Source organism: Semicossyphus pulcher, unplaced genomic scaffold (assembly GCF_022749685.1).
Source record: "Semicossyphus pulcher isolate SPU_LCO1_2020_fin unplaced genomic scaffold, fSemPul1.0.p SCAF_27, whole genome shotgun sequence".
Classification (NCBI taxonomy): Eukaryota; Metazoa; Chordata; class Actinopteri; order Labriformes; family Labridae; genus Semicossyphus; species Semicossyphus pulcher.
The window spans coordinates 4,641,552-4,667,980 of NW_027211701.1; the positions used below are offsets into that span (position 1 = coordinate 4,641,552).

A 26,429-nucleotide genomic window follows, 5' to 3' on the forward strand; every position below is an offset into this window, starting at 1 on the left:
ACTAATGCCATTATGGTAGAAAAATAATGCAATTTGGTTATGTGCCTTTGGAGGACGTTATCCGCTTCTCCAATGGAACCTGGAAAACCTTCAACAGACTACATGGAGGCCAGGGAGCTCGCTAAACTACACTTCCTCAATCTAGGACGCCCGCCTCTGATGTCATGTCTCGTTCAAAATCGTCAGGTTTGAAAGGTAGACTGCAGACCTGAAGATTTTTTGGAAGATCTATATCTTCTCGTCGTATTTCAGATTCTGTACCGCTCTGAGCCATTGCCTGCAGTGAAAACGGTAGTATTTCACTCCATTGCTCTCGCTGGGCCATTCCTTTCAGAGGGAGGGGCGCAATGCATGCTGGGTTTTGTAGGAATGTAAAATTGACGAAACCACAAGCTGTTCGTACAACTTTCATGGCGTCATCTTGTCAGGCAGAGCTGCAGATATTCCCCCCAAACTCACCGTGCCCCACCACAAGGCATCAGCATATGTTGCAAACTCCTTGTTGAACTTGTTCTCCACCAGGTAGACGAGGAACGAAGAGAAGATGAGAACCAAGAAGCCGATGTACCAGGCGGTTACCAGCTCCTGCAGGTAGATATGAAAACTGTCTGTCAGAGTGTAATCATGGAAAAAACTACTTCAGCATATAAATCTTTACTGTCTATCAACCTTAATCTGCTTTTCTATGACCCCTGAGGGCAAAACTGTAAATTAAATAGACTGACCAGGTGGAAACATGAAAAAGTTATGACCCTTTTCTGAGCCTGTGATTTTAATCCACTTCAACCCTTTTAAATTATTTTCTAACAGACAGCTACTGTCCCTTTTGCTCTTACATCACAAAGTGCACACAGGCAGGTACATTTGCTGTAAAGGTTATCAGACTGGCACTTTCCAGCATTTTCATCCAATTAATGCCACCTCCAGCAGGCCGAACACTAGATTCACACCACACAGCGCTTTGTAAAAACATGAAATGCCATGTATCCATGTGTCAGGTTTCAGGTGTTCAGAACATTTTGTTGTGTAAAGCCTGGAGCTCCGGCCGGGATCAGGTTTGGTTATTTTCTAATGTAACTGAACAAATATGCTGCATCTGTGTTTGTCAAGTGGATACAAAAGTGAGAAGCTGGAGAGAAACACAATGTGTTGCATTAATCTTGCAAAAAAACCCCAACACAAATATAGCCTCAGGTCTCAGACTAAGGGTCTCCCTAACAACACTATACTCCACCCGATGCTTCACACACAGTGCTGTGTGCCTTAAGCACTCTCTGGTCTGCTTGCATCAGGTCGTTTCTTTACTTCACTTTTTGGATAAGCTAGGAAAACTATAACCCAAAAAGATGTGTTTTAATATAATCTTTACCTGAACCCCAGCATTAAAACTTCAGGAGACCTCATGGCTCGTAACGACACACAGAGACTATTTTGTATTTTGTATATGAAGACTTAGATTATTGCACCTTGTATATTTACTGCTGGCATGGCTGTTACCCCGACCAGACTTCCTGCAAATGTTCATGATGGCTTTGATCTCACTGGATAAACTCTCAAACTGACCATCAAAACTGGAAAATATGTAGACATAAGCAGGACAAAATAATGTCTAACAACAGATATCTACTCACATTTATCATAAAGGAGGCCTAAACAATAGCATTTACTATTTTTAAATATGGGTCCCGTTTTTGGGTTCTAAAGTAGGTCGGTTCAGGATGTTTGTTTTGTCAATGATAGGCTCAGACAACATCAGGGAAATGATCCCAAGAGACACTTTCTTGTTAAAGAGGAAGATGCTTTGTTTTAAACCAGAGACAGCTGTCACATTGCTCTCCTTAAACCCACCGGACTTATTTCTGTGCATGTGACAGTGCCGTTCTACATTTACAGTAAGTACTGCAATGGTCGGCTTGGTTGTGCGGGGAGTCAAAACCCAAGGGCTAGATGACATCGGCAAGAAACCTTTGTCAGCTCCCAGGGATTATGTTAAGTATCTTACGTCACCTGTGTGTTTGTGTATGATTAATCTGTGTTAGCCCACCTTGCTGTGTGCGTAGACCACGGAGCCCAGCAGCTTCCAGGTGCCTCCTCTCCGGTCCATCCGCACCATGCGGAGGATCTGTAGGAAGCGAAGGCTCCTCAGGACGGAGGTGGCGAAGATGTTGCCCTGGCTACCAGCCGACACCACGGCCACCGACGCTATCAGCACTATGATGTCTGGAGGGCAGAGAGGAAACACACACAAGGGCCCGACATCAGAAAATATGCATATTATTTATTATGCCTGAAATGCCCTCATAAATAAAGATAAAAAACATTGACCAAATACACTGTCATCTTTTTCTGTCCTTTCCAATGTGGAGAGACTGAAACAAAAAACACCTTACATTACAACCATTATACAGTCATAGACCTTTTTTTAGAAAAGAAAACTCACATTTTTTTATGGAAATCGCATTGAATAAAATAAAGGTGATATGACAAAAAAAAAGGAAGCCAACTCTCTCACTGAGCTTAAAGCCAAAAGGTCAGACACATAGGTTGGAACCAGCCCATTTACTGATTTGTAGGAAAATCTTAAAATCTTAAAAGGGAAACACACAGGGGTCCGGTGAAGGGAGTCTAGAACGGGGCAAAATGTGCTCTTGTTTGTGTTTTCCTGTTAAAAGACTCTTTCTGGACCGAATGTAAGCAAGAAGACCTCGCTGGCACAATAATAAACAGCATTGACGTGAGAAGCGTCTATAGAAGACAAAGTGCTCACCCCTGATAGCATAAAACTACAGCCTAAAGACAGATATATCTTACTCATATTGATTTCATTGTCTTTTGAACAGAAAGGTTGGACGGCTGGAGGTCAGAATCTTTGTGCCTGCCGACATGCTGCTGCAATAACAGCAACTCACTGTTGTCACCTCACTCTCGATAACATCCCAACAAAGGCTGCACATTACTGCAGCTGACATTGTCTGCCATGGGCATCAACAGCACAATAATGTAGTGTTTACTCTTCCTATAAACTCTATGTGTTTGTGTATGTCTGCTGGCTCGCACATCGATCTGCTGGAGACACATACAGGACAGAATGTGCTCAAGCACTGTTGCATGAAGTATAATTTCATACTCACTGTCTTATTGATGATTACTGAGCTTCAAAAGGTTTATATGTTTTTGATTTGTTCTTTATTTCGTTTTCCAAATCGATTACATACAAGTGCAGGCCAACTATGTTTCTGAATGTGCTGCGAATCGCTACAGACACAAACATCAGCAAACAAAGGCACAGACGGACAGACTCACACTCGCACACAGACGCACATTTGTTCAGCGGAAGTTCACACAGAAACCAGACTGAACAAATGAATAACATCAAACCACACAGTAACAAGCTCCTTTGACTGCAGAAATAACAAACTTTCTCCTCTTTCCCCCTCCGCTCCTCGCTCAAACAGATCTTCCACCTCAGTGACGCACCACGTGAAACTCAACCCTTATTTAGTTCACTCCATGCGAGAGGTTTGCTCTTATAATTAACCACCATTTCCACTTCTGTCCTTCTGCGAACCCACTTCTTTAAAGAGAAAACGCTGACCAAGATGTGGCTAATGGCTCCTGTTCTGAACCATGGACCGGTGGACCCGCAGGGGGGAGGGAGGGGAAGGGAAACAGTCAGCAGCAGCAGCAGCAGCATGAAAAATACATAAATGACACCCAGGAGAGGAGAGTCTCAGAGGGGACCTGCTGCAGGTTTCCTCTCCTTGAAGGTGCAGCGAGAAAAATATGAGTGAAGTGATTGACAGGAGGGGGAGTGTGTGTGCGCAGTTGAGTATCAGTGTGTGTGGTTGAGGTGTGTGCACAGGCCAACAAGCCAGCAGTCAAAGGTGAGAGTTATTGCTGCCTGCCACGATGTGAAAACAAAGCAGCTCTAGTTTGTAGAAAAGGTGAGTCTGGACGGTTTGATAGTTGGACTTTTCTGTTTGTTTGCTGAAAATTATTAAGCCTGAAGTTCACAAACACATGTAAATGGCTGAGGGGTGTGTGTGTACATTGGCTTTGTCACATGCAAGTATGGGAATATATTAAGAACAAATAGTTTTTATCAGCTAAAACACCCTGATGAAGGTCTGTGTACCAAATTATTGTTCTTGTTTTTTTTCACAAGTTTAGGGACATTTTCCCTTCCATGGCATTCCTGGTTAGCAATAACAACGATGAGTTGTGCTTCTCAACCCAGCAATCTGTGCTCATGCGTTTTGGAGAGTGGCTTTGTTATCTGTTCAGTTGTACACATTCGACGTCTAGCTTACTGTTGCAGGTTTCTCCAAAGTTGCCTACCCAGCTCTGTGACCTTCAGGGAAACCCTCACATGATGACCAGGCCCACCATTCCTGCTCATATTCTATAAGAACAAAGCCCAGTGCATGATGGGAGCTGTGCATCATTCAGGTTGTCAGTCTGGAGTGTCACAACTGAATGAAGTCCTAATTATCTTTAAATGAACAAATCATCTGCTCACAACACAAGAGGTGAAATTAGTTCCAGTAATTTATGTCTATACATATTAGAAACTACACTTAGACACACATGAACAGAAACACAGCCTCAGTGTATCTTTACATTTTATTTTATGTTATTTCGGAAACAAATCCCGTCATGTTGTTGTTACCTCTGTAATAAAGTAGTATGATATTATTATTGAATTGTCTAAATGATCAATTGCAAATATCTCTGCTCTTATTATGTATTAACTCTGTTACTTATTTCACCACAGCAACCCCAGCTAGACATGGTTTGTTCCAAGAATGTTCTGTGAATGTTACGTGCGATGTTCTGGTAATGTTTTGAGGAGGAAGTTTTTATTTTGTTCCCAGAATGTTCCTTTTAATAGTAGGAGAACATTCTTTGAAAACTTTTCAGAAAGTTGCAGTGAGAATGTTCAAATCACATTTCAGGAACATTTTAGAAATCACGCTCTGATAGTTCAGGCTGTACTAACATCCTGAAAATATCTTCAGAATGTTGCAGTTAAAACATTTTGTCCTAAGCCAGTTCACATCAATGATTCGCAATGTGACAAAACAGTTTCAGAATGTTGCAGAGAAAAAATTGCATAGGTGTGAACTGGTTAGTTGCAGAACGTCTGAAGCCGTTGCTTGGAGTTGCAAAAAATGTTACTTATCAAATCTCCAAATGCAGTTTTAGACAAAATGATGTACCTATTTCACTTCGGCCAATCAGGAAACAGCATAATTTGGCGTAGGCACCCTGTCTCTGGCACTACAGTAGCCAAAGACGGCTTTAGATCCTCTCTTTCCAAACTCTCTGTCTTGACATGTATTAATCAGTGTTACAGCTAACATTGTGAGCCTGTCACTGTCATCCACTTCTTTTATAACAATAACAGAAATCCAGTTAGTTAATTGATGTAACCTGGGCCTAATTCTAACGTTTTAGTATTAACTAACGCGTATTAACACAGAAGTAGTGGGGTATGTCAGTGCGTTGTTGCTACGGAGGCGGTCAGCTGCGTCTGTGTGTGTTGCGTTGTGTTGCTTTGATGTGGACGGCCCAGTTTTAGAATTAGAATCAGATGTCAAAGGATTCTTTGTCTTCGTCTCGTTGCGAATCATTGATCTGAACTGGCCTTTAGCTTAAGATTTAACGTTATCAGAACTTTACTTGAAATGATAAACATCCTTAAAACGTTCTTTGAATATTAGATTCAAACGTAATTAGAACTCGTAGGTAATGTTAGCCAATATTATGGGAACGTTCCCTGCTAGCTGGGACATCATCGTTTGGTGTCAAATTTACATTAGTCTGTAAATAATGATCACATTTACTGCACTGTTAAAAAAATAACATTAATCACATCAAACTAAATAAAGTCACAGCTGTGCTGTAATCTGTAACAATCTTAAAATGTCCAGATTTTATAATCACAATCCCCTCTATATGCATGTTAAATTTGATGAATTAACACACACATTTAAACACACAGCTCAGTCACAGGGTTTAAGAGAGAAGCTAAATGACACGAAGCTAATTCATCAATCAGATTTATCAATCAAAGCCACACAGGCATGATGTGATCATCACGTGTACCTGCATCACCCCCACCTGTCTCTGAGCTCTCTGAGTGAAGCTTTTTTTCTTATTTCATCCACTCATCTCTCTCGATCTCCCTGCCTCTCTCTCTTTATTTGCACTCATAGTTTAGCTCATATTCTCTCAGTGCAAACTACAGCACCCTGCTACAAAGTGGTGACGATGGGAGCTCACGGCACCCTGTGTGACCTCTGAGCCCTGCTCTCCCTCCCTCCAGCGCCCCACTGTACTTTGTAAAGAGGGAGCAGAGAGATAGATCCATGTCTAAACAGTGGAAAGAATAAAAGCACTTAATGCAACCTCATTACGTAAATGCTCTCTGCTCTTATGAGCTCTGACCACAACCGAAAATGACACCAGTGCTTACACTGTGCTTACGTCTGGCTTTGCTGCGTGTTCACAGAGAGGACGTCAGCGAGCCGCCAGAGGGCGAGGAGGAAAAGTGACACAATGGAGGAGAGGAAATAATGTTCCTTTTTTGGGGGGAAATGATCTTTGTCTGTTTTTACAGAAGCCTTGATAGGCAAGTTAAACAAAAAAGTTTTATTCTGTGAAAAAAAAAGATTGGCAGAATTTGTTTACTCTCTTTATTTTTTCCTCTCGGGTAAAACAGGTATTAATTTAAGTGTTTGCAGTTTTGTTGTTGTAATACTCATATTGACCACAAGAGGTGGAGGTGGCCTAAAATATTTGTTGCCAGGATTTATTTTTTACATCTGAATAAATGAATCTCAAATAATAAATAAATAAATCTCACTTGCCTTTTAGGGATTCCAACATTTCCATAGAAAGGCACAGATCAAAAAGACAATCCAACGGCTCACCTATGACACAGAAAGGCTTCCGGGCGAAGCGGAGGCGTCCCTGCCATCCTCTGTAGCGACAGCAGCATCCTGCCGACCAAATCCGGATGATGTACTCCAACCCGAACACCACGATCATCACAAACTCCTGTTCAAACACACACACACACACGCATTTTTTGTTCCAGCAGTGTGTTAATGATGGTAAAAGGCAGTGTACATTTCAGTTCAAAGTAACAGAAAAACATGTTTGTTTGTTTGTTTGGTAAAAATAAATGACATTTCATCAGTTACTCCCATAACCTTCTCTGTTAAAGCTACTATCAGGAACATTCAGTTTGTGTTGATTTTGGCGACCCCTGTGGACAAAGCTGCAGCTCTAATCTCTTTGCTGATTTTGTCCTGCACATACGGAGCCCCTGAAGTCCCAAAAGGTGAAAAATGTTATCTTGTGCGTAATAGATTATAACTTGTTCCCACAAGATAATTATCTTGATAATAACTTGTTCCCACAAGATAATTATCTTGTGCGCACAAGATAATAACTTGTTCCCACAAGATAATTATCTTGTACGCACAAGATAACTTGTTGCCACAAGATAATTAACTTGTGTGCACAAGATAATAAATAATAAAATAAAATTGGGTGGTTTTTAACAAAACAATGTATCCTGCTTTCTTTAAAAGTCATATGTATCACTCACTTTAAGTTTTGTATGCACTAGAAAATGTAAACAAAGACAGTGTCCAGTTAATCAGTTCGCCTGACACCTACACCCCAGCAGCATTTTCAGGCATTAAAAATAACTATATAAAAATAATCAGTCTTGTCGCTGATGGTCTGGTTTGCTTTTGTAGCTCATATAGAGTAATCAGAATTAATTTCAGTCTGTTTCATAGCCAGCAATAACTACTCACAGGAGCTTTAAAGTAATAATCTTTAAAATGTTGATTTGAATAAATGCCGGTTAAGTCACATCTATCGCCGAATGAGGTAACACAATGGTGATTGAGCCTATGGCCCACTGATGAAAGCCTTTTCATTTGCAGTATTACAGACTGGGTGGCTGTGGGGACATTCACAGAAAAAATCACAAGCGGCGCCCAGTCAGGGACGCGTTTTCCATCAGCCAGCAGTGGTTGGTCTGCCAGAGAGAGTAGGCGGAGTTAAGCGGCTGCTTTTCCGGTCTCTGCAAGTGTTGCGAGTAAACAGTAATCTACTATGGCTGAACAAACAAAGAAAAGATCGATGACTACAGATACAACTTCAAAATAAAGTGAAAATCCAAAGAAAAAGAAACAAATTTGACGCTCAGATGAAGGCAAAGAAGGAAAGCGACCATCAGCGAGGAAAATCAAGAGTTACAACCGGATCCAACCGTGGAGGTCACACATGCAACACTGACTGGATATCTGGGAAGTGTGCTCCCACAATTACCGTTTATTGCCATAGGTGCAACCAAAGAGAATGAAACTGAGGTCTTTGAGATTAGCACTTTAAGTTGTACAGATTCTAGGCCAGGGGTCTCCAACCTTTTTTCATCTGAGAGCTACTTAGAAAAAATGTGGCCAAGAGCTTCTTGCATTACATCCCTGTAATTGCTGGCGGCGCCCCATTTTGATTCTGTTGTCGACTGAAACGTTGGTAGCACATGAGGTACACACACTTAAAACTTGCTTTCCCACTCCCTGTGGAAATAGTATGTTTTCTGCTTATTCTTGGCGTGGCCACCTTCATTGTCCATCATAAATCTGACTAAATAGGCTAATAGCACCAAACTCCTCACTTTACCTCAACTAGCATACAGCATAACTGACCCGACCTGTCAATGCAACATTGCTGTGATTGGTTCGATTCAGACGTTGACAAACTTGCCAGGAGCATCACGGTTTTTTATTGACAGCTGATAGGCCTATCCTATTATTTTGTATTGGAGGGGGTGGGACATCTGATTGATTGAATTGAAGAACAAAAAAAAACACAATTAGCGTGTGTGACTACGATTACCACAGATGAAAATAAACTTGTAAGCAATTTGAAAATTCTTGAAAAGAAATGTAGTTTTTCTTGTTGTTAATGTACCGGTCTTGCTAGTTATTTGTTCAGGCTGTACTCTGAAGTAGGAGAGTTTATAAAGGTAAAGGCAAGAAAATGATTCCTGCTGAAAAAGCATTCATTGTTGAAAGAATTGTCATTTTGCTAATAGAATTTTCAGTACTGCAGTGTCTGTCTGTTACCTTGTCTAACCTGTCCTTGTTTTAAGTGTAGTATGTCAATTTGTGTGTCTGCACATTGAGAGCTAAGAAAAAACGGAGTCAAATGACTTGTACGCGCCCACACACTTGGCCAATAAAACTGATTTTGATTGTGATTGTTTGGTCTCATGTTTGTCCAGTTTCTCACCAGGATGAGGAGACAGTAGGAGGAGAAGTCCTGATGAGCCGGGATGGTGGAGAACACAGAGAGAACCAGGCAGCTGAAGACCAGGACGAACCTGAACGGAAACAACAGAAAAACAACGAAAAACAGAGTCATAAATACAACTGGAATCAAACCCAATGACATCAATGGTGGAAACAACTGGAACCACCACAGTGACCAGCAGATCAAATCTCAATTTCCACTGGTCACAAATATGCTCTTCATCACAGAGCTGCTTTTTCCTCTGAGACAAACTCTTGAACTCGTTCTGGCTCCGACGGAGGACCAGAACACGACACAACCTGGCAGCACAATCACAGAACTTATTTCCTCTCTGCAGTGAACCATGAGCCCGACTATTATTCAATTTCCTGAGATATCCAGTTAATCATGCTTGTTTGTGTAACATGATTTGCAAGAAACAAGCAGTGAAAGTGCAGCTATTGGAAAACAAGCAACATCCGACCATTTCCAAACTCCGACTGTCGCTCCCTGCGCCAGGAAACCGTAGCTCTGTATCTTCATAAGCATAACATGTTTTTTTCCATCACGTAAAAGGCATCAGGCTCCTCATGCTAAACGCTGCAAGCACATCTGTGTTTTATCAGCTCAGATCTCCTCCTCAGCCTGCTCTGTGCACCGTCTTTTTTAATGTCGTCAAAGGAGAGGCTTAAATACAGCCAGCAGCTTTTTTAAGTCGTGTCCTGCTTCATGTTTGCACAGGTGCACATTAATAATTCAAACTGGAGACCTTTTGCTAAGCTCTGACCTTTAGGGCTCTAAATTTGTGATAAACTTTCACTTCAAAAGGGAAGACTTCAATCTCAGACCGCTGGTTAGAGCTTTTTCACTGAAAACAGCAGCCTTGTGCAGGTTAAAAAAGAGAGCGATGACAGGGAGCCAGAACAGATCAAAAAGAAGCTGAAAGTAAGCATAAAGGGGGGCTCCAGATTCAGTCAATTATTCTCTGCAAGTTTGTCACTGTTTTAGACCCCTTCCAAGATGTCACATTGTTCTTACTTTGTCATTTCCATTGTTATCATGCAGCTATTATTATTAATAGCTGCTTTTAAAGTTACAGACCTTAAAGGATTATCTTATTGTCTTTTTAAACAGAGGTCCTGGGGCGCTGGCTCAGCTCAGTGGGTAGATTAGGTGTCCTGTATACACAGGTTATAGCCCTCGACACAGCGGTTGCAGGTGCGCCTCCCGCCTTTGGCCCTTTGCTGCATGTCATTCCCCGCTCTCTTCTCCCAATGTTTCCTGTCTCTCTTCAGCTGTCCTATCTAATTAAGGCAAAATGGCCCAAAAAATTATTTTAAACGTGGGCCCTGTTTCTTCGTAGTTCGAAGTAAAAAGGCAAAATGTGGGCAGGCAGCGTGTGAGAAGAAGCAGCCTAAGCAGCTGCCAGGATTTGTTTTATTGTGACATTGTCAGTGGCTTGCTGCTTACAAAAAGTGTTAGCTTCTGATAGCCGCAAGCTAGGCACATCATCGCTAAGGAAACACATTGACAGCTGCAGGAGAACAGGTGCTGCGCCAATGGACTTTTCCAGGAACAGAACTTTCAATCCGTCAAAACGGGAGGACAAGGAGGACATTACCCAGATAGCGGTGAAATCTGTATGCTAAAATGTTTCCGAACCTTGCACTGATCGCAAGGAATGTGCTCGCCATCCCGGCATTAAGTGCAGCAAGTGAAAGTCAAAAGTCTGATATTAACAGGTCGGGTCCGGGTTTAAATTGGAGATAAATGCGGGTAATGGGTCAGTTCCGTTAATAAACTTTGCGGGTACGGGTGGGTGTGGGTTTGCAAAACTGGACCCATGCAGGACTCTGGTCTGGGATCTAAATCCCTAATAGAAACATAGAGTTTTAGAATTGCTCCTGTGGATGACTGTTGCCAACAGCCAAGAGACAGAATGTAATGGCTGCAACATATTTCTAAGCAAATGCTGCTCTAAGTATTTCCTGCTTGTATTTGTGTCATTAAAGCTGTCTGACAGCACTAAGGATCCTACAGAGATAGAATGTTTGTTAGAAGGTTGCAGGACACAGGAGTTGCTACAGCGGCCGACAAGGGCAATCGCGCTGCAAAAAGCCCAAACGGTTTCCGTTCAAAGAAACAGGCTGCATTCAGAAACTACGCCAATTCAAAAACACATGCTTCATGTGTTAGCAGTGCGTTTGATGTTAATGCATTTGTTTCGGCCTTTTGCAGCACGTTTCTGTCCTTGTATTTGTTTTGAACTTGCTGTGCGATTGCCCTTGTTGACCACCGCAAGTTGTTGGTCTCTTGCTGCCTAAACTGGTACGTTATTTTTTGAGATGGCAGCTTTTGGTTTTAAAAATGGTCTGAGACACTTTGAATAATAATCTGAGGCTGTCAGTTGCAAAACAAGCACTTGTACGTTAAATAAGAGTCAACGGAATTTCCCTCTTTAATCAAGTGATCTGTATTTGAAAACAGGTGCAGGAAATGTGCTTTCAGCTGCTACTCAGTCACATACATCAGAGGAAGGAAGAGGAAGACTATTAACTCATGTATCTGTTTACATCGCACTCAAACAGATTTATTGGCCTGACACAAATGTTTCCTCTAAAATAAGACAGCTGTTAAGATCTTCACGATTACATCATCACATGACAAATGAGCATGAACGTCTTGTTTTTTTGTCTGTTTTTGTCTGATAATGCTCATGTGCATGCCGTTTGGTTATATGAATCCAGTGCAGATGAGGCAGTGCAGATAAAAATAGTAAATACATTTGATAGAAGAAGATGGCGGGCAGAAACAGTTGGGTTGAAGTGACAGAAATCTTAGTATATAATTTAACAATCACACAACCTACCATCAGGCTGAGCATTTTACGCAGCATTCTTACTGCATCGTTATTTAAGTTATTTAAAAGCATTGTCCCAATATAATACAGTACTGCTTGCAAAGATGACATCCGCTCCACCCGTAATGCAGTTTGTCCATCTCCACAGCTGTACAGAAGTAGAGGCTGGGGACTCCTTACTATCAGCCCCTCGGTGCCAGATTGGCCCCCTGATTATCACAGAGCTGAGAGGAAGTCTTTCAAGCTTAAAGATCAGGGGGCATCAGGATAGTGCTCAGTGTTTGAATGGTGCCTGTGTGAAAATGGTGGGTGTGCAGAGTGGGTCAGTGTCCCATACCCTACAGCACAGTACAGGACTGTGCTGTTCTGACCCTGGTCGGGCCCTCTTTGACATCCTAAGGATTTAAAATGGAGGTCAAAATTTTCCACAAGCCATTAGGATGGTTATGTCATGTTTTCTCGTCCCATACGTTCTCCTCCTGCTCAGTCACTTGACTCAGAGAGCTGCTGGAGGTTCAAAGAGAAATAAAAGCGCACAGTATCAGAAGTTTTAGGTTTGCTCTGTTGACATTTCCAAAGATTTGAATAATGAGATTTTGATTGGAGGAAAACATCTAGTGACAAGCATTGTGGTGCTGTCAGCTGAAAAGCAAGCTCCTTGTCACCGGCACACCGACGCCTCTCGCACTACAAGGATGTCAGACCGAAAATTACAGAGTGACAATCAACTCCCTCCATCCACAGCCAAACTCTTGTTTCTATCTTGAATATATTTACTTTTAAAGGGAGCAGAGAACAAGTGAAAAGCACACTGACAGCGTCATTAAGCTCTCAAAGAAGTTCACTCATTAATCCCACAAACTAGCGTTCTCAGCCGGCCTTGCGTGTCATGACGCCCTGCACCTACAGGAGGCTGAATTAACCTGAAGTTTGTCGCTCTGCACTTCCTGCAGAGTGATCGCTCTTAACCTTCCTAAGAGCTGCAGCTACAAAAATTAAGCTGGCTTTCATGCACATACACACACGCACGCGGACACACACATTAGCACACTCAGTACCACAAAGTAGAGATGTCTGTCCTTCCATCCACTCACCTCCTTTTTCAAACGCTCCTCCACCCTCCTCCTCCACCCACATTTAAACAGAAAAAGACCCACTGGGTGGGTGGTAATGAGTTGCTCTGATTTCCATAATGTAATTGATTTGTCAGGAAATTGAGTTGTAACAGTAATGACTGATGTTAACATACTGTGACTGGTGTATAAAAATAGACACTTATGGTTTCCCATTTTTGTCTGGCTTCTTCTCTGAATGAAGTTATTGTTCAAATGTCTTGAAAGACAATTAAATGATCATAAAGGGACATAAAAACTACAAAGAGATGAGTTATGAATACAATGGTGCAAAATGGTCATAAAGAGACCACAAACTGACACGGAACAACTATAAGGAAACACAAAATAACCACAAGGAGACGCAACTGCAGAGTTTTCCAAACAAAAATGACTAAACCGAACCATGAAGTGAGGAAAAACATGCACAAAGAGCAACCACAGAGAGACACAAAGCAATCAAAAATTGAAGCAAAGGAAATACAAAGTGATAAAAAATGACCCAAAAAAACTCAAACTACATTTATGCAAAATGACAATCGAGGGATGCACGGGGATCACAAAGAAACGCAGACAACAAAGAGATGCAAAAAATCTACATGGAAACAACTGTAATGAGAAGCAAAACAACCACAAACAGATGCAAACAACTACACAGAGGTACAAAATCACTACAATGATGCAAAATGACTGGAAAGACATGCATAACGCAGGACAACAAGGGAACACAAAGCTACCAAGAGATGCAAGAAAACTACAAAGAAATACAAACCAACAAAGAAAATGTGCAAAACATGCGCAAAAAAATAAAAAACCAGACTGCAATGATGCAAAATGACCGTATAGTGATGCAGAATTATGACAAAGAAATGCAGAACAACAACGAGACACAACACACTAAAAAGATCCTATTAATAATGAACACGTTGTTTCTTGCAGAGAACCAGGCCCTAATAAGCCCTCTGTGACTAACACGTGATCAGAAATCATCTGAATGGATTCTGATGACTTCTGGTCACCTGTTATTCACAGTGCACTAATAGACTAATGATTCTTTAATGATCAGATCTGATTGCGTTTCTCCTGACAAAAGATAAGAGAAGAAGCTCTCTCATGTAGATATGTCCTCTGATGCTGTCCATGGTCCTGAAACAAACTCTGCCCTGTCTTTTGATCATTGATTTATCATTACGTTTTGCCTTAGAGGAATCATCAGGGTGTTTAGCTTTGGTTGAAATGAAAGCAGGTATTTTGATGAATTTTTCTTTGTAGTTAATCACTATCTGTTCCTCGTACCCTGCCACATAAACTAAGCCGTGCTTCTGCTCCAAACCACTCAATACTCTCTCTGCCAGTTAGTATACCAGAAACAAATGCACTTTGAAATTAAAAGTTTGATTACCATCTGTTTGTGCCCTTCTGTTTGTGCAACATGGCAAACAGAACAGCCAAATAAGAAGGAAGCACAACGTTCATTCCAAAGATTTAGCACTTGTTTGTACTTTTTGTTTTTTCAGAGATGTTCCTGGACCCGTTTCAGCCATGACCAAAGTTGATGTCATCTATTCAAGCTGTTTGTTGCTAACATTTCCACTTTGTGTGACAATTGCACCAGTCAAAAACACGACCTCGGAGAATTAATTGAGATTAAAGTAAACTTGCATAGTTTCATCATTTATTTACAAGCACAGATTATTCTCCTCATGGGGATCAATCTGTTCATTATTTTCCAAAGTATCAATTAAAGAGGCACCACCCAGTTTGTAAAGCTATTTTCATGACATTACACACAGGTGAGAGGTCTTTTGGGGAGTTCTGTTGTACTCACATATTTTGGCAGAACATACCCTTTTCAAATACCAAAGCTGAGGAAACAGACGTTTTAAAATGGGCCACTCTGAACCAGGGAAGTATGTGTCATGTTAATGTCAGCTCTGTGTTATATTTTGCCACTTTATGAGCAGAGGAGGAAACAAAGTGAAACCTGAAACGCAATAAAAGACTTGTTCTGGCTAATGAGAGGCTGTTAGCATTTCCTCCATCTGTTCATCTATTGTTAGATAACTAGGCATCATATATTAAATACGTTGTTTAGCAGTACATAAAATATATTCACACTTTATTTCACACTATTATAATGCAAATGCTAAAATTAAACACTGGTGTATGAGGCCTGAAATAAAGTACGCCTAAAAGCTATTATATACCACATTATACTGTAATTAGGACCCAAATATGAGATCTTATGACACTGTAAGAAACCTAATAAGGAATGCATTTGACACCACTTGGGGCCGCTGTGGCTCAGTGGTAGAGTCGGTCGTCTTTCAATCGGAAGGTCGGAGGTTCGATCCCCAGCTCCCTCCCTTGGGCAAGACACTGAACCCCAAACTGATCCCGGTGGCATAGCCAACGGGTATGAATGTGCTGTCAGCCCTTTACCCCTCTGCAGCACGATGCTATCATCCATCTGTAACTTCTGCGACTCCTTGTCATCTCAGCTACAAATTCCGCCCGTCTCCGTCTGAGCAGCACTCGAACATCCTTCCAAATTTGTCAGTGCTGAGTTTGATACACAGACTGAATGAGTAATAGATACAGTAAAGACCTAACCACTGTAACATCTTCACTGTTTACTAACCCTGTCTCCAACCTCTTGTGACGCGGGTCTTCCCGGGTCTGAAAAACCTGCGTCAATGCACCAATTTTGGTGGGAAAGGGGTATAAGGGTGTTATACCTCTAAGAGAGTTATTTGCTCCACATTAAAACAGAACTGTACTGTAAAGAAAGTGACTAACTAGCCTTGTATGGTGTTTGTTGTCTAATTAGGGTATAACTGTGTTTGTCAGCTGACTCATAAAGAACATATTATTTCTTGTTTTTGTCTGAATTGTACAAAGTACACTTTGTTACATTTTAGTAGTGTAACATAAAATTAAATGCGACCAAAATATCTGTTGTTATGAGAGTTGTTTGAAGTTTAATTTGTGTTTTTTAATGTTTTATAGCGTTAGGTTTCGTCTGTGACGCCCTTAGACTTTTTAAATGCTTTTACAGGCTTGTAGGTTACTTGAGAAATACATTGTATGACTTTAGGCCATCAGGAGTTTGCACCAGAGAATAACACATCATCCATAAAAACTTCAGCACCAATTGTCTCCAACAGTTGCCTCCTTTTATGGTGACCCAGAGACACGACCTATGACCTTCCCTGTGAGGTCATGCAGATACATTCCTCAACACAGTCAGCCGTGCATTTCATGTCTCAAAGCATGCTTTACATTCAGGCTGACAATGTGTTGCTCTACTCAAACAGCGACAGGCCTCCTCGGTGTACTCAGCACATTTCAGAGGCTCACATGTCACACACTGTTAGATTGTTATCACTTGTTTAAGTACTGCAATTACACTCTCCCGCCTTTTCACTCTTTCAGCTCAGTCTCACACGTATGCACTCTAAATCTGCAAGACGGCATGTGTGCGCATATGTTCAGAGCAGGCTATTTGTTATAAGCCACAGTGCGGGGAGAGGAGTGTGACGCTGCAACGAGAGCGAAGGCCACAGAACAATTTCCATAATGCACCTGGGTTTTTTCAAAAGGCTGAGCCAGGGATGCAGTCTGTATTTTGTCAAGCCGTGGCTGGGCGGGGGGGCAGGGGGCAGGGGGAGGGAAAGATTGTATTGTGTCTCTCCTTCCCTATTACGCTGATGTTATGCATCTCAGTCTGCACGAGGCATGAAAGAGAGAGCAGAACGAGCAGAATGTGTTCAGGAGATTAACCGAGTGCAAATTAACTTGCAAAGTTGGCTCAAAGAGCGAGCGGGAGCGAGGATTTTCATGACGTCTGACTATTGATACAGTGAGGTGTTTAAGGAGGAGTCCCGAGGGTTCGTTTGTTGGCGTGTGAGGCGTTTTGCTACGCACAGTGTTTAGGGGAACAACACAGTGTCGATAACACACAGCGCTGTGGAAATAATGCACACAGCGTCTGAACTGCTGGTTGGAAAGTAGCACAAGGATTTTTAAGAATAACAAACACACAGACGTCACTGCTTTGTGGTGGAGCTGCCATAATGTTTATGTTTTTTGTTAAGGAAAGGAAGTTTTCCTCACCACAATGAAAGTCTCTAATCCTTTGGAAAAGATTGCAAAGTCAAACCATGACGGGCATCTTGTTGTCTGCCAGGATTTTCAATTACAAGTCTTCTTCTTCTCAGTGGGCAAAACTTCCTTTTGACGTCATTTCATTTTATTTTTTGTTGTTTAGGTTTTGCGCACACTAGATAATTCTTTAAAGTAGAGGTCTTCATGATTAAAACTGGACCCAACCACCCGAGACCTGATCCGGGACCTGTCCAGGTTTGGGTCCACGTGTTATTACAACCATTTAGGTTGATGTCTGGGTCCTATTCTAAAACCATGCGTCCCATTATATGTCCCAGTGGATTTGTGTAGACGCATGATCAGCACTCATCATGAGAGAATAGTGTAAGCGCTGTGACTTTAACTTGCATAAGGATTAGATCAAATGTTCACTTTTTTAAGCTCTGTTTTGGACCCTACTAACTCCTGATGGAAAGAGCTGTCTCTTTAGCTGTTGAATGCTCCATTTTGTTCACTAGCGAGTTGTCAAATGTGTCTGTCTGCACTGTTGGATGCTGAGCAGCAGGTACTTTGCGAATGACAAGTCGCTACCACGGCAACCTGTCAACCAGGATACAGGCAAAGCAAAGCCTATCAAGTCTGTGATGGTTCTCTGTCATCCAGGTCTAAACTTAATCCAAAAGGCAACCGGCTGAAGTTCTTGAAGCTCAGCTTTCGGATAAGAGATGAAACGCCTTCAAGAACTTTAACCAAGTCCAGTCCAAGCCCAAAGATGGCCACGGAAGAAAAACAAACCCAAGGTTTCAAAAATGAAGTCCATAAAGTCACTGGTGTCACAGTGTCCACTCCATACAGTCTATGTAGATGTATTTCATATTAACATGATGAGTCTGTAACGTTACAGGAGATGGTTCAGGTTCTTTGAAAGGGCACTGATGTGATGCTGTGAAGTTTCATGTCATGTTAAGTTTATTACATATTTTCCAGGTAGATTCACCTGTTGGCGTCTTTTATTGCTCTCGTCCCCGTCAAACATGGAAACCTTTAACGCGAGGTTCAGGTGGAGCACTTTAAACCTGCTTCAGTCGTCAAAGCCCTTCATTTTGTTCAATTAAATGTCCTCAATAAATAAAAGCCATTCTTTGTACAGGAAAAGCGTTTTCTCCTGCTGAGCGGTAAAAGGTGATGTTCAGTTCTCCTTTAATAATGGAAGAGGAGGAAACTCATCATGCAAAGACTAAAAAATACACAATATAAAGTTAACTTTCATAGTTAGTACTTCTAAGGTTTCGTTGATTTGTGATTAATGTCACTATATAATAAAAGTCTGAGATCAGGCTCAGACTGGCAGCTGGCTCACCACGTGGGCTGGCTACCTACAGGTAATGCAGAGGCAATGGTAATGACCGCCAACCACCTCCCATCCCCTCAAGTGGACCCATCCATGTTATCAGACATAAAGCAAGAAGCAAGACAGAAAGAGTTTAGTTAGATTAAAGTACATGTAAAATATATGATAAAGGAGCAGAACAGTGAGCAAGTGGAGAGCAATGGTCAGAGAGTAAAACACCTTAAAGCTGACGCTGCAAAATGCTTTCAGACAACACATTTATGATTCAAAGTTAACGTTGTTATCATCATGATGCTAAAAAAACCTGTTGCAGCAGTGGTAACATTAAAGGTATAATCTCGATTTCCTTAGGTTAAGTTACTATCTATCGCCGAATGAGGTAACACAATGGTGATTGAGCCTATGGCCCACTGATGAAAGCCTTTGCATTTGCAGTATATAGTATTATAATGGACTGGGTGTCTGTGGGGACTTTCGCAGGAAAAAAGTGGCCCTCGGTTAGTGGCGCGTTTTCCATCAGCAGTGGCTGGTCTGCCAGAGAGGGTAGGTGGAGCAAAGTGACTGTTTTTCTTGATACAACAGATATAACTTCAAAAATAAGTGAAAATCCAAAGAAAAAGAAACAAAGTCGACGCTCAGATGAAGGCAAACAGTCTAAAAAGGAAAGCGAATGTCAGTGAGGAAAATCAAGAGTTACAACTGTGACAGAAGGAGCCAAAGGTGGACGTCACACATGCGACACTGTCTGGATATCTCGGAAGTGTGCTTCTGCAATTATTGTTTATCGTCAAAGGTGCCGCCAAAGCGAATGCAACTGAGATCTTTGAGATTAAATCTTTAACTGTTACAGTCAACAGGGACCATGTGAAGAGGTGCAGAAAGGTACTCTGGACAGATGAGCAGCAGCAGCTGATCCAGGGGAGAACAAGGGCGAGAGGAGGTCTCTGTCCGTTTACACAAAGTAACAGCTAGCGAAGTGCTGAGATCATTGCATTTGTAAATGACCTGTCGACTTTAAATAAATGTACCTCCTGTCCTTGAGATACAGGAGCATTTATTTTCCGTTTTTAATCGTCCTGTACATTTACTGTTAATCCTGGTAAGAGTCATTTGTAGGGGGCGAGAGAGAATCCAGATGAAAGGGCTGAGTTTTGTCTCAATGTCGACTTTCTCTCTGATCAGAGATGTGAAACATTTTTACATTTTTACTCTCCCTGACAAAATGACAACTCTGTTAAAGTGGTACAAAGGTTGACACAGAGAAGTCTGCTTTCAGACAGCAGTAAAATGAAACACTTTAAATATCACACATAACACTGTGTCCTGTTGTTCCTGTAGAGGATCAAAGCAGTGTACTGTGCAATGTGTTCCCTTTAAGCTCATAATTTTACAGACTGAGATTTTTTTTTGCATTGCAACAGTAACATTCAGTTTAAACCACAGAGGAGAGTTTTGTTTGTTTAGTTATAATCTCGATATTTTGCACCTGTTTTTAAAAAGCCTGAATCTTGCCTCAGTTGGCGTTATGTTGTATAATCCATTACTCCATCATATCACCTCATTTCCTGCTGATCCCTAAAAAGACAATTAGCACAAGAAGCAGATGGACCGGGTGCACCCTCCTGTAATGCTTCCTCCCTCACACCAGCACTGGAGCGACACAACCGGGCAGAGACAGCACAGCTCAGAAATAAACACGAAGAGGATCAAACATAATCCTCTCTTAATATAACATAACATAAATCTCTGTGCCATGAGTCGAGGTTACAAAAGCAAAATGTGAAAGTGCTACATGGAGATAAAAGCAGTGAGACCCCCCACGGTGCATCGCTATTTCACACTCAGCCTTCATTTAAACACCTCGAAGAGGCCATAATGAAAACTCAGCACACTGCCACGGCTCTTTATAATGAAAAGTAAAGGAGCTTTTACATGCCTCGTAGAAAAGAAAGAGCAAGACATCTGGATGAAACCACAAGCAGCCTCACTTCGGTTTAATGCGTCCTTTTCTCTCATGTGGAAGCACGTAAAGACGCTGTGCAAATTAAAACTCCATCAGCAGAGCTGTAGGAGGACTCCTAATGGAAAGTAAAGAAGGATCTGAACAATTCTGACTTCATAAACATGTCAGGCCCTGACTGTGTGGCCTCTCGCTGCATTATGAAGCTTTGTTGTGTTTTTGGTGAGGTGTCTGCACTTAAATTTACAGCAGCCTAAATACTGTCTGTTGGTTAGACGGGCTCAATTACAAAATAGCACGGAGCAGGGGGTGTGGAGCAAATAGAAAATGTTTCAGTCATGTCATGTATGGGGCTGCCAAGTAACGACAAAGAGTGGAGATGTGTTTATAGGTTCTGTAAAAGAGCAAACTTGCTTTGCATTAAGCATCTGATAGGGAGGATTTCGCAAAGCCAGGGGTCTCCAACCTTTTTTCATCTGAGAGCTACTTTGAAAAAATTAAAGTGGCCAAGAGCTTCTTGCATTACATCCCTGTAATTGCTGGCGGCGCCCCATGTTGATTCTGTTGTCGACTGAAACGTTGGTAGCACATGAGGCACGCAACTTTCTTTCCCACTCCCCGTGGAAATAGTATGTTTTCTGCTTATTCTTGGCGTGGCCACCTTCATTGTCCATCATAAATCTGACTAACAGGCTAATAGCACCAAACTCCTCACTTTACCTAACTAGCGTACAGCATAACTGACCCGACCTGTCGATGCAACATTGCTGTGATTGGTTAAGTTCAGACGTTGCAGGGAGCATCACGGTTTTTTATTGACAGCTGATAGGCCTATCCTATTATTTTGTATTGGAGGGGGTGGGACATCTATGTACTTGATTGGATTGAAGTGGAAAGAGGCTTTCACAGTGCATTTATTGTTGTCTGATTTTTTTTGTACAGAGTCTATAAACCTTTTGGCGAGCTACCTGTTGGAGACCCCTGAGCTAGGCTAACGTTAATAACTGTCGAGCACTGATGTCTGCAGGCCAACGCTCTTATTTTAAATTAACATTGGTGTTAAAAAGAGACACTTTCATTCTACAATACGTTTCTGGAGTTCAGGGTTTGGCAGCAGGCTGGTACGATATCTAAGTCGATGTTGGTAATGCTAAAGCAGATCCTGGTCTGCAGACAACTCTCTAAAGAAACATCTCTTCCTGTTTCCTTAGACTTTCCAAAGATGATGTAAACATAGGCTCTTTTGGTCTGCATGCTGTAAGCTGCTGTAAAGTTCTAATCATGCACGAGCATTAAAAAATAATTGTGAAACTGCTTGGTTAGTTTGTCTTGTTCAAAACAAACTCATAGACCAAGAGTGAAGGAGTTTAATTAATAGAGAATTGTTGCAAATTCAAAACAATTTTTTGTCAGAAAAACATTCCCACAAATATTTTTCTCAAACTGTAATAGATCCATCCATCCATTATCTACATCGCTTATCGTGTTCAGGGTCGCAGGGCGGCTGGTGCCTATCCCAGCTGTCACTGGGCGAGAGGCGGGGTACACACTTTATTGATCGCCAGTCAATCACAGGGCTAACACATAGAGACAAACAAATTTTCAGGCTCACATTTGCACCAACAGGTGAGTCACCTAACGAGCATGCCTGAGTGTGGGAGGAAGCCGGAATACCTGGAGGGAACACACGCATGCAGGGGGAGAACATGCAAACTCCACACAGAAAGGCCACCTAGTTCCCAACCCAAATTCGAACCAGAAACCTTCTAGCTGTAAGGTGACAGTGCTAACCACTGCACCCACGTGCAGCCAAATTTAATTGATCATTTTCCTTATTTTCTCTTAATTGTTCAGTCTTTAGAATCTAAATAAATATTGAAAATAATACATTTCAAGAGCCAAAGGTGAAAGCTAAGACTCAGGAAAGCATTTAATTAGCTCACATTCTAATAAAAATACTTTTTAACTGACTAACTGGTTAGTTGTTCAATCATTATGTGTTAGTTTCAGCCTGTATTTGAACATCTGCTTTGAAAACTATCATGTGACTCAACTGTGGTTGTTTACTCCAACTTGAGAGCCACCTGTTTTTGCACCAACACACTTTCACATCTGGAGTCCAACCAGAGCAGATTTCAGAGTCACAGACCTCCTCCTCCTACCTCGCAGAGTCCCATCTGTTAAACTGGCTCTAGCACAGTAAATACTTCAAATACAGTCATGTGCATAAATGAGTTGTTCGGTGTCTTTACGGTCAGCGTCTTGGAAAAGGAGCACTCAGCACTGTTTGCCAACACGCTGAAACTGATCCAATTATCTCATTAAAAGCACTTGTGTACAGGCCTACAGTGAGTGTTGTGTGTGAGGGAGTGTGTCAGGGGTGTTATCACCACTACGAGCTGTAGTAGGAAACAGAGCATTAGTCAAAGATCAGAGGATTGATCCCTAACTCCTCCAGTACTGCACCCCAAAAGGCCTCCAAAGCCAGATGTCAAGCTCTGTGCCGTTGCTGTGTCAGTATGTTTGTGAATGGGTCCACAAAAAGTTGTGTACAATTTTGCATGCCTCATATACATACATGAAGGTAGCCTCTTCTCCCAGCAGCTTCCTGTTTTTACCTCTCTTTTCACTGTTTCAAATATGTGGTTAGGTCTGTTATAAGGCAGCCTTAGCATCTGTTTTCTTCCTTTTTAAGAGAGGTAATGTCTGTTCTAAGGGACCCTATGTTGTCCTTCTTAAGTACGTGATTTAGTTAGTTAGATACCCTTTAGTATCTGTTATAAAATCAGTGGTTAACATGGAACGGTCTGTTGCAGTGCAGAACTTAGTTTGTCAGGCTCCCAGAAAGCCCAGCATGAACTGATGAGAAGGCCCCGTTAGGATGAGACTGGTGTGATCATTCATCCACGCTACTTTATTTGACTATTTCTCACACACACCTCCCATTATCCCTGTTATGGGAGAGGATATTTTCCAAAGCAATCACTGTCAGGGATTGATCTGTGTCATTTGCAAACTTATTGATCCTATTCCACAGCTGAAAATGTCCTCAGTGACTTCTAAGTACAGTCTCATCTGCTCGGCTGTGATGTGCTTAGTCCGCTGGCATCCCACTTTTCAGCAACTCTCTCCATCGATCAACACTATTTGTCTATTTTCTCCATTCAGTGACGGGTCAATACTTGGAGCTTCTGGCTCCGCCCAGCTTCTACCTCCAATCTCCCTCTAGGCAAACAAGTATTAATGGAGCCAGGTGAGAGATAATGAGGCACTCAGACATGAGCTGAGCAAGGTCAGGGAGCGGCAGAGACTCACAGAGCTCTCATTGTCACAACGAAACAAGAGACCAACATTGAAGAGGAGTGGAGCTTCGTCCTGGACTGACCCCACAGAGTTTGGAAACCTAATACCTTTATGTGTTGTATAAAGGCATCACCTGTCCAGATGGTGTTCTGGGCAAAAACCACTGGAACCACCACGCCCACGCTCCCCTGTGGTGAGCAGCCACCTCCTCAAAGGTCAGATTCACAGATAAATAAACCTACTGTAAGACTAAAGGATGAATCAGCAGAGAGGGAAATAAAATTAGGGGCTTCAGTTTGTTTAGAACAGCTGCAAGAGAAAATCTCAAAGGCATGCAGAGTTTAGATCAAAAGACTTTCAGCAGAAGTGGTCAGCACTTAAATGAAGGCCAACGTCGAGACAAACTGACCCTGAGCTTCAAAGTTTATCTTCAAACTAAATCAAAATCCACTCTGGCTCAGTGGGGTAAAACACCACACACATTACAGGAGTAGGACCGAGACTAGCAGAGTGCTGAGCAGCAAACTCCTCCACTGTGATTTCTGCTCAGGCAAACCCCTGCGACCTCAAAATAGCAAGGACCCCATTAATCAACAGTGTGGGAGTGGGTCGGTCGATGAGCTGACGTCGAGCATCCATCTCCATGCGGTCTAAATTTAGGTGATAAGAAAGGATGGAGCTGATGGCTGAGAACATTAAAATGTGCCGCTCCGCTGTGCCAGAGATGAATAATTCATCATATACAGATATACGCTGTGACGACAGCTTCTCAATCAACAGGCAAACATTATCTTTGCCGTGAACGGATGCTGGAGGATGGGATTCACATTTAATCTATTTTGTCTGACACAAATAACAAATAACCGTCGAAAGTGTTACGTCAGAGCTCGTCAACAATCACACTCCTGAACTGGGTTGAGCCTGTATGAACACACTGCTGTATCATCTTGTTTTCTGCCTTCTCAATATCAACTTACTGAGCTGGTAATAAGTCAGAGTTGGGTTTACAGCTAGTTCCACTCCCTTGCTTTAAAACAGACCTATTGTTACCTAGACAAGAGGAATCAATATAAACAAATCAATCAGGTTAAATCACAACTGATGAAGATTAAGTGTGGTGTTCCCCAAGGTTCAGTGTTGGGGCCATTGTTGTTTATTTTGTACATCAATAAGATATTGTAATTTTGTTCTAAATAAATGATTAAATGAAAATTAAAATAATCAAAAGTTTGTGACCTTAGCATGTTTGATGTGATTCTCAGCTCCTCCTATGTCCAGTCGTCTTAATCAAGAAGGAGTTTAAAGCTCTTTGGATAAAAAGCAACGCATAAATGCACTTCATTTTCCAAAGTTCAGTGAAAGTGCAGGAGGTCTTTAGGGTCCAAAATGATGGACCTGAACTCCAATGATGAGTTTGACCCCACAATTCTTGAAAATATATACAACCAAACTGTTGTCACCTAATTGTGACATCCTGCCATCTCTGCCCGCTTTTGTTTTGGTTGCTTGGCTTCCTGGTTCAGGAGCTAATGGGCTGAGTGGGGGACATCAGGAAACTGCCTGCACCTGAGTTAATTGGGCCTCAGCGTATTGAAGTGGCTTCCACTCTAACATCTGTGTCTCCTCTCTGCCTCTCAGGCCTCCACCTAGTTTGGGCAGCTGTGGCTCAGTTGTAGAGTCGGTCGTCTCTCTATCGGAAAGGTTGGGGGTTCGATCCCTGACTGCTACAGTCACATGTTAAAGTGTCCATGGGCAAGACACTGAACCCCAAATTGATTGATCCAGACTTAAAAGAAACTTTCATCATGTCGTATACAATATGTGTACTCATCTTACAGTACATAATGTTCACTAATGTTTCAGATGTTTATTCTTATTTCTGTTGTCCCTTACCATAATTGTCTTTTTTATCCATATTTGCTCTGCTGTAACTTTCCTGTAGAAGACCAGACTCTCTTGACTAAACATGCTTTTAAAAAAAAACTGGAAGCTTGAACCTTCTTCAACCTTACAACAAAGTAAAACGTTAAAAAAACAGAGACATACTCCTGGGTTTTTACAGAAAAGGAAGCAACTACTTTTAAAGGAAAATGTGAACAATGGCTGCCATTTCTCTCTTTTCATCTTCTGGTCTGGAGATGATGACTACTTTGCTCAGATAAAATTATTGGATCTTGAGCTCAAATTAGGAGCGTCTGCAGAATGATGCTCTTTTGTTAGTCTGTTCAGCTGAAGTACCTTTTACTGCTCAGGCAAAATACAGATTTCAGACTTTTGTCTCTTAAAATGTAAAAATCACTTCCTGTACAGAGAAAGAAGGATGTCAAGTGAAGGAGTATAATTCCAATTTAGCCAATTTCTGAAATCTGACATCATATCTTCTACATGTAGGCTACCTCTATTGGCTTTTTTTCAAAA

At 41.8% G+C, this 26,429-nt stretch overlaps 1 protein-coding gene across 1 annotated transcript in view; it reads right to left on the reverse strand.

The window, feature by feature from the left end:
- Positions 1–26,429, reverse strand: part of LOC138604810 (potassium voltage-gated channel subfamily KQT member 5-like) — a 136,407-nt gene that overhangs the window by 25,019 nt on the left and 84,959 nt on the right. Inside the window, exons 2-5 of the mRNA XM_069676806.1 lie at positions 9,319–9,409; positions 6,936–7,062; positions 2,045–2,220; positions 460–585 (exon numbers count right to left, since the gene is read on the reverse strand). Coding sequence (XP_069532907.1) covers positions 460–585; positions 2,045–2,220; positions 6,936–7,062; positions 9,319–9,409 — 520 coding nt within the window. The remainder of the gene's footprint in view (positions 1–459; positions 586–2,044; positions 2,221–6,935; positions 7,063–9,318; positions 9,410–26,429) is intronic.